Genomic DNA, 8,570 nt, shown 5'->3' with positions numbered 1-8,570 from the left:
TTCAGCTCATGTGGCTTTGGAGTTTATAGTTGGCTGTGTGGTGCGGATGACGCGACCTGCAGCGCCAGCAGCTGCCGAAAAGCAGTTTGGGTATTTGCACAATGTCTGCTGCCCACTGCCAACGTGGTTGTGAACGGAGCGGTCGCAGCCTTGGCAGCATCTCCCTGCTTTGCCTCTGTGAGTTGGACAGGAGGAATACCCGGGCTCTGCTGGGAGCTGAGCTCCTGCTGCCTCCCTCCATGCTGCTTGGTGCTGGAGGAGGAAAGTGAGGAATGTTTCTAGTGGGAGTTTATTTCCAGTGGCAGTTTCTGTTGAGTGGCCCGAGGCTCAGCCCGCGCTGCAGGTGGAATGGTGGTTACCTTCTTGGCGTCCTCGTGTGGTTGAAGCGGTGCTGTAGGGCTGTTCAGCCCTCCCAGACCAATGCTCCCACTGCCCTCCCAAATCAATGCTTAACTGCGAGCGCGGACCCCGCGCTCAGAGTTAAGCATTGATTTGGCTTTAAACAAAAGGCTGGGAGTGGCCCAAGGGCCCCCCAGAGGGCCCCTCTGCACCCCTTGCCCAGGGCTTTCCTTCCTCAAACTCCCTCGGAGAAAAGACCCCATCACTTCCCGCCACAGCAAAATCACGCGTGGGACACGATTTACAAATTACTCTATTTAAAACTTTAATTTGTGATATTAATGACTGCGAAACACTTAGAATGACATTTGTTAAAGGCACATTTCATTTTAATGCATAGTGTACCATCCTAGAACATCCTAATTTCCTTACAAAGTGCTTGAGCAGCCACGTACAGATAAAGTATAGCAAAATATATTTACAATCTAGGGTTTAAAATCTTAATCTGCCTAAAAATATTTAAAAAACTACAGAGATAAAATTAGTGCTTTCTCTCAGCTTAACTGCGGGAGCAGGCCCTGCCCTCTAATTTTTTTTTCTACTTTTTTTTTTTTTTTAGTGATTTACTTAGATTAAAAAAGGATTTCTGTACAAGATGTAGTTACAAAAAGGTATTTCTGAGACTTTCATAGGTGGGGAGCGCCCTGCTGGGTGCTCACACGGGTGTGTTTGGGAGCTGGGAAGGGCTGAGCCGACTGTACCTCAAGAGCCTCGCTGTCAGCTGGATCAGAATCTGGAAACGAGCGACGCTGAGAGGTTGCCTCGCCCTGCGGCTGGGGAGCTGCAGAGCTGGTACAGCTCCCTGCCTCCATCCCAGCTCGGGGGTGCCTCGATTAGGCCCCTGAACCATTTTTCCTCCTGCAGGTCTGCCCAGCACCAGGATTTTCGTTATCTGCCCTGCTCCACACTTGCCTTTCTCCAAATGGATGAAATCACACGGTTTTAACTCATTTCAGTGCTGCCTCTCCCCGTCTCGGCCCCTGAACAGCGAACCCTGGCCAGGATGGACCTGTGAGATGACAGACGCAATCAGCCCCGGTGGTGCGGGAGCAGAGGACCACATAGGAAAGCTGTTTCCAGGACTTTGCCCACGGAGCGCCGGCTGCCAAAGCCAGGTCTGGTTTGCGAGTATGCACAGTGTCTGGTCGTCTTTTCCACTTTTGAGGTACAGTGTTAGTGTTCAGGGGTTAGAAAACATGCACTGCTTTTATCAAAAATAGCGCTACATTCTGGTTTTCTGTATTGCTTTTCCCCTCGGGAAGCGCCCATCCGCGCTCTGGGGGGCAGCGGCTGCACCCAGACACACGTGCGTTTCTGTCACATTGCTGTCATTCACTTGGCCTCTGTGTTAATTAACAAAGTGGTACAATTAAATCACTTGCCTGGGCGTCAGGATCCATCACAAGCGGCCGATCCACGTGTTCGCAGCCCGTGAGAAGGTCCTGCTCTGTTCTGAAAGGGTGAGCAGGGGCGCCGGATCAGGTTTGGCTCTGTGTGCTCGGGAGTGGGAAAGGCAGGAGCGGAGGGGCTGGGAAACGCGGATGCTTTGGGGTTAGACTGAGCGACATCCTCGTTACATTCTTCATATCAACCAGGGTTTGAAGCCATGCTTAAAAAGCTCGAAGGCAAAACTGTTTGGCAAGTGGCTTTGGTAAACGGTCCGGATTTGTCTGTGTAATGGAAGCACTTACGCTGCTGTTATCGCAAAGGCAAAGGCGTTTAACAGTTTTCCTAATAAATACCATAGAAAATTTATAAAACAAGGCATCTCTGTTCTCAATACCATTATTTTAAGAACACAAGATGGAGGTGTACATAGAAAGGTGTAGTTTTATAGACCACACAAGACAATATCTAACTGAAATCCTTTGCCTTCTGCTGCTGGAACCACGTTCCGTGTGTGCCATCAGTATCCCAACCTTCCATTTCAGCGTGGCTGCGCAGGGACAAGGGCTGGCCTCGCTCCCAGTCTGCTTTTCCCACTTAAGGCAGGTGCTTGGAGAAGTGATGTCTGCTGTGGAGGAGTGAGAGGAACAATCCGGATCTGTGCGTGCCCAGGCGGGGAAGCTTAACACCGCCTGGATTCACCAACTCGGCTTATCGACTCCATAGCCCTGCGTTCCAGTGCTCAGATAAAAAACAATATACAGAGAGGCCGCTCTTCACAAGAGCGTTAAACAGTACTTAGAAGGATCTTCATGTGATTTAAAAACCCAGAAGCTGGAGGTGGCACAGAGAGCGATGGAAGGGTGGGTGTTCTTCCGCGAGAGGCATTGCTGTGAGCCAGTCAGCCGGGGTTTCACAGTGTCCGGGAGTTAACACCAGTCAGCAATGTAATCAAAATCTCTGAACATCTCCTGCTCTTCTTCCGAGAGTATCCTTGGTTCCCGGGGTGGAGTGAGGATGGGGGCTTCCGAGGTAAATTCATCATCAAAATTACTAACGTCTTCTCGCCCTCGAATGGTGGGGACGAAAGGAGGCTTCACCTTCTTGGCCAGCAAAGCGCTCCAATCTATGAGCTGTGTGAAACACAACAGCCTGTGTTTAGTTTCCCGTCTCTGCTCCCGCCTGTTCTTGCAAGTCCCACCACCTCGTACTCACCCTGAAGAAGTGATGCTTTTTCACATCCTCGGCGTCCTTCTCTCCGGCTCCCAGCCGCCGCTCCGGGTTTCTGCGCAGCAGCTGCCAAAACAGGTGAGATGTCAGCGCACGTGTTCCGGGGCAGGGAGGAAGGAGGGCGGGTGAGTGCTGCTGCACCAGAGCCGCACCGAGACTGGACGGGCAGCAGCGTTCACACCGCCTGACCCAGAGAGAGCTCTGGGCTCTCAAAGGGAGAGATGCGGTGGCTGCGCAGAGCGGGCGGCAGCAGAGCTCGCTTAGAGCTGCCCAACGATGCTGGCACGGCCCCGGCTGGCAGGGACACTGCTCCGAGGGCAGAGCCACGGCGCGGAGCCCGGGGACCGGAGGCAGTCTGGGGGCCAGTGTTCAGCCCAGAGAGAGCGAAAAGCGCGCTTTGTGCTGGAGAGGCCACCAAAGTGATGCGAGTGAGTATTTCTTGGTTGGCTCAGAGCCTCTCCCAGGCCCAGCTCTGACAGCAGCTGCTGTACCCAGAGAGGCTGAACGCCGCTTTCCACACCAGCCGACTCAAAAGGCTGTTCATACCAGGAGTCGGATGCTCCCACTTGGGAATCGCTGCTGCCCAGCGTGGGCCGAGTTACTCACAATGCGGCCATCACAAAGGTAACAGCTACTGTCCAACACAGGAGCTGCTCAGGCAGGAGCAGCGCCCACAGCCATAAGTAGCGAATTGCAAGCACAGAGCTCAGTGTGGGCCTATCGGGGGCAGCGGAGCGGTCCCCTCTCCCTGGTGTGTATTAGCAGGAGCGTCTTCGCAATGAAACTACCTTTCCCAGGTACTGCCTCACACTATTCTCCCTTCTTCGTCTGGACAAACGCGCTCTCTCTGGGAAAAAGCGATCATTTTAAGCTATAGAATATTTATGCTATTGCTTAAACACTTGTGTTTCGGTGGTGACAGTGATGCTTTAACTGAGATGCTGCCGAGTCGGGAGCCAGACTGACGCTCAGAGCCAGACCCGTGAGAGGACAGGCTGCTTCCCAAGGCTTTGGAATCACCTCCCGTCACTGCCTTCCCATCAGCCACGATGAGCTGCTAACCCAGGACCGCCTCAAGCATCTTCCTCAGGCAAGCGGAGGTGCTACGCTAAGGCATCGCTCTAGAAACAATCCTGAACAAAACTCAGCTGGTTTTTGCCGGGAACAGGCCTGCAGCTGCCACGTGCCCGGAGGTCCCTGCCCCACTTGGCATGAACCCAGAAAGATTTAGAAGTCTTTGAATTGAAATATTCATGTGACGACGTTAATCTACCAAAGAGGTCAATGCAGCAGTGTTCTGCTAGGAAATAAAAGCTGAGCTCTCTAGCGAGATACGACCGGGAAACTTAATTCAGGGAGAGAAGAGAACCTGCTGTCTTTTACGTTTTAAGAAGAAAAACTTGCTCCTGAACAATGAAGCGGAACGGCACGGAATTCATTTCAGGTGGCAGGCAGCACGGCACAGCATAAACGAAGCCTGAAATTTAATTGCAGGAAAAAATACCAAGCCTAGGTTCTTAAAGTATTTTGTTCCTCAGAGAAGTAATTAATTTCCTTAATGTTGGAGAGGAAACAGGATAAGAGGGGAATGCTGTAATGTCATTATGTGCTTACCCGTCTCATTATGGAGATGGCTTCTGTCGACAGAAATCGTGGATATCTTACTTCATCATTGACAATACTGTCGAACACCTCTTCTTCATCATCTCCAGGGAAGGGAGACTGGAACGAAAACAACAAAAAAATACTACTGATCAGGCTTCAAAATGCCTGTTTGAAAGCAACACAGATCCCGCTGACAGTCTGAGATCAGACACCCTGCAAGGCAGCCGTCCTCTCCCCAGGAGCAGACGCGGTCGATCCCTGTACAGAAGTGGACTAAGGGAAGCTGGTATTACCCTCAGTTGCTGCTGAAGGGCTGTGCTTCAAAAAGGGTCTTTTAGAGGCAGAAACATCTAAACTGGGATCTTATTTGAACTCGGACACAGGATATACAGGGACTGTGGAAGCAGATGTCAGCTCTGCCCTGGGCAGCTGCCGGTCACACGGAACCTGGTCCAGACTCGGTGGGTTTTCCAGCACCTTTAGCACGTTACAGCTCAAGCATTCTCAAACTGGTTTGAAATGGCCTGAGAGATGTAGGTGACACCCTAGAACTTTTTGTCCTTGTTTTATCTGAGAGGAAGTTGGATAATGATATTTTAGTTTAGAAAAAGAACAAAATGATGCGCAAATCTGTAGTTTCTCTCTGTTTTTTGGTGTGTTGGCCACTGCCAAGCCACCGGGGAGATACTGCAACAGAAAGGACCAGAGGGTGAAGCGATGAACGCAGTGGTGAAGAGCTATTCAGTAGGAGTTTATTTGTACCAGCTCATTCACGTGGATCCAGGCCGTTCTGTTGTGGTGCCTGTTGGATTCAAACAGCAAACAGCATTGCGGCTGGCGCAATCTTCCCCTACGATCCAGTTTTATGAATTATGGGTCACTTCCATTCGGGCTACAGGAGTTGGAGAGTTCATTTTCTCCCGACAAGCAGGAGGATGCTGTAGCTGTGCACATCCAGACCTGACGCTAACAGCTGTGCAGTGGAAACTGAGCCGCCCAGAGCCAGCTGTGCTCTTGCACAGGGACACTGCTATCCATGTGCCATTACTGTACTTTGATTTAATGTATAATGATGTCATTAAAACCAAAACAGAACAAAAACCTACGGGTTAAGTCTCGGACCAGCTATACCTCATTCACTTCCCCAGCTGCTGACAATTCCAGCTCATGACATCAGTTTCTCCCGGTTAGAGACACTCATTTTGGGTATGGAGCTGCTCAGGATTTGACATCGCTTTTCCTTGCCAGAACGCATTAAGACCCTCGCAGTAAAGCCAACACACAGAGCGGGTACCGGCATTGGTACACCTGCGCCAGGCAGGGCGCAGGACATGTGGAATGCTGGTGTCTTCAGCTTTGTAACCTCCCTGACAGAGCTTTATGACCCTGTTGCGTCTCAGTAGAACGTACCTCGCCCACCAGCATCTCGTAGATCAGGACACCAAGGCCCCACCAGTCCACGGCTCTTGTGTAGGAAGTTTCCGTCAGCACCTCTGGAGCGAGAAATTCCGGTGTGCCACAGAATGTGCTCGTTCTGTCTCCAAATCCCATTCCTGAAAAGTTACAGGTAATGAAAAGCAAGCAGTGTTTTCTACCTCTCTGCAATCCACTCCTCTAGCAAGCAAAACCTCTCTCCAGAGTGACTCCAGCTGACACTGCACTTTTTTCCTTTCAGTGACACAGAGTAAGTACACACTGTTCACACTCAGCAGTTCCCGAGTCTCAAGGAACAGCCAAGAGTAAGGAATTCCCCGAGAAAGACAACGTAAGTGCCGTTACCTTCTTTGCAAAGACCAAAGTCGGCGATTTTCACAAAGCCTTCTGTGTCCAGCAATAAGTTATCCAACTTCAAATCTCTAAAGGAACATTGAAGAACAAAAATGGATCTCAGTGCTGTTCAGAACAGCTGATGTTCACCTGCTGGAAACGGTCAGCGACTACTCACCTATATACAATTTTGTGTTCGTGTAAATACTGAAGCCCAAGAACCACACACGCAGCATAGAATCTGTGGGAAAAGTTAACATTTCAGTGGATTTTAGCCTTCCTTTTTAGAATGTGAAGCCTGTTCCTATTGATCTGTTTTATTACCCATCCTCTGAAGATTACTAGCTGATTTTTCAGGTACAGGTTAGCTTTCAGGTACAGGTCAGAGTTTTAAAACCAGATGGCAAAAATGCCTGAACTTGCTGCTTGAGCTTGCTCGGCCTGGAGGATAAATCCTCTGTAGTGTCCAAGGCCATGGCAGTGAAGGATTTCTAATTTGGCTTATTCTTTTCCTTTTTAGCCTTGTCTGATATATTAACTTTTCATTTAAATTTTCTATGTAATATTTTAAAAAAATATTAAAGATTTGCATATGATTTTTTAATTCCCCGGGGATTCAGACACATTAAACCTGCTCATGTCTTCTAACAAAATCAGTTTGAATCTCTGACCCTGTTAAAAAAACTGAAACAGTATTCACTGCAATGACAGAACGTACAGGCATGTGGTGGTAACGATCTTGGTTCTCATCCAGGGAGCCAAATGCCCTTCACTTCGTGGCCCAGAAAGGGATGGATACTCGGAAAGGGACGGATACTCACACTGCTCTGGGTTCAGAGAAGACATCGGTGTGGATGTGCATCATCAGGTCCCCGCCAGCAGCATATTCCATTACAAAGCAAACGTGATCTTTGGTTTGGAAACAAGCAAAAAGGTTCACCAAGAAGGGATGCCTTACACTATTCACAGTTTCAAATATTCGCTTTTCACACATCAAGCTGCAAACAGAAAATCAGTAACAATTTAAAGCTGAATCCTGAACCACAATTTTTCAATTCTCTGAAACTATTGGTAATTTCTACCTTGTGTTTTTCCCCTCTGTCTCTCGGGATAAGATAAGAACATTTTTAGTTTCAAGAGAGAGCTTTTAATACTTGCCCATGCCTTAAGCTGATGATGCCAGGCTTTGCACTAAATTGCATTTAGCTTTCACAAATGAAAAAGGAAACCTGGCAGCCCACGAAAGACGCACCCTGCCAATCTCCCTTCCAGCTGCTCTGGTGCACATTAGGTACGCTTCGATACCGTGCGGCATTAGTTTCAATCTATTTTTAGTTTAATGGTATAAAATACATAATGTGGAAGAGCAGTAACAATATTCTAGACACCCGTTAGAGTGATTCCAGAATATTTCCAACTGTGTAATTTGTTACTTATTCTTAATACAGTTATCTTCCTGCAAGCCAAATGAACACAGTCACTACTAAATAGTTGCAAAAGCACCTTCTCGCACTAAAACCGGACAGTTTTGTAACCACCACTTCACTTACAAGCAATGAAAAATCTGAGTTTTGGGGAAAAAAGCTTAAAAAAAAAAGATTAGAAACAGTGAACTATACCCAGGACTTAAGACACAATATGATGGGCAAAGTGTAACAGAAAGGTGCAGGCTGAGAAATGCCAGCAGAGCTGTTTCTGCCAGTAAAGCAAACAGTCCTCTCCTTCCGCAACGTGATGGAAGTCTATAAACAAGTAATTACAATAAATGATCACAAGAGAACCTAAATGAAACACAGGATCAGCTTTATGTCGGTGCTGTGCACAGGCAGGGTAAGAGGGGCACGAAAAGGAATTGGTATTCCCAGCCTGCACCGCTCCCTCCTTGCCCCAGAAGAGAGACTGCGCGTCGACAGCGGCCAACCAGGCATGGAGAGGACAACCCATTCTGCCCTTTCACTGAATTTAACCATCGTCTGGTAGAGCTTAGAGCTGTGTTGCATGCAGAAAGGAAACACGATTGATTTATGGAATCCATGTATCATATTTCACAAACTGACCTGTCTACTTCATCACGAGCAACGATATCTCCTTTCTTTAAGGCTTTAATGGCAAACATCTCATTTGTATTTTTGTACTCTGCCAATAGCACCTAAAACAGAAGATAAGCCATTAGTTTAACAGTT

The 8,570-nt window shown here is 48.5% G+C and overlaps 1 protein-coding gene across 1 annotated transcript in view; it reads right to left on the bottom strand.

The window, feature by feature from the left end:
- Window positions 1-656: 656 nt before the first annotated feature.
- PKN2 (protein kinase N2) overlaps window positions 657-8,570 on the bottom strand; it is a 54,804-nt gene continuing 46,890 nt past the window's right edge. The window contains exons 15-22 of the mRNA XM_054072844.1: window positions 8,445-8,536; window positions 7,209-7,385; window positions 6,566-6,628; window positions 6,400-6,476; window positions 6,031-6,173; window positions 4,630-4,737; window positions 3,001-3,081; window positions 657-2,918 (exon numbers count right to left, since the gene is read on the bottom strand). Coding sequence (XP_053928819.1) covers window positions 2,715-2,918; window positions 3,001-3,081; window positions 4,630-4,737; window positions 6,031-6,173; window positions 6,400-6,476; window positions 6,566-6,628; window positions 7,209-7,385; window positions 8,445-8,536 — 945 coding nt within the window. The 3' untranslated portion in view covers window positions 657-2,714. The remainder of the gene's footprint in view (window positions 2,919-3,000; window positions 3,082-4,629; window positions 4,738-6,030; window positions 6,174-6,399; window positions 6,477-6,565; window positions 6,629-7,208; window positions 7,386-8,444; window positions 8,537-8,570) is intronic.

Source organism: Cuculus canorus, chromosome 8 (genome assembly GCF_017976375.1).
Source record: "Cuculus canorus isolate bCucCan1 chromosome 8, bCucCan1.pri, whole genome shotgun sequence".
Lineage (NCBI taxonomy): Eukaryota > Metazoa > Chordata > Aves > Cuculiformes > Cuculidae > Cuculus > Cuculus canorus.
The sequence above is the reverse complement of the archived record's forward strand: the minus strand, read 5'-3'. Positions and strand labels throughout refer to the sequence as shown.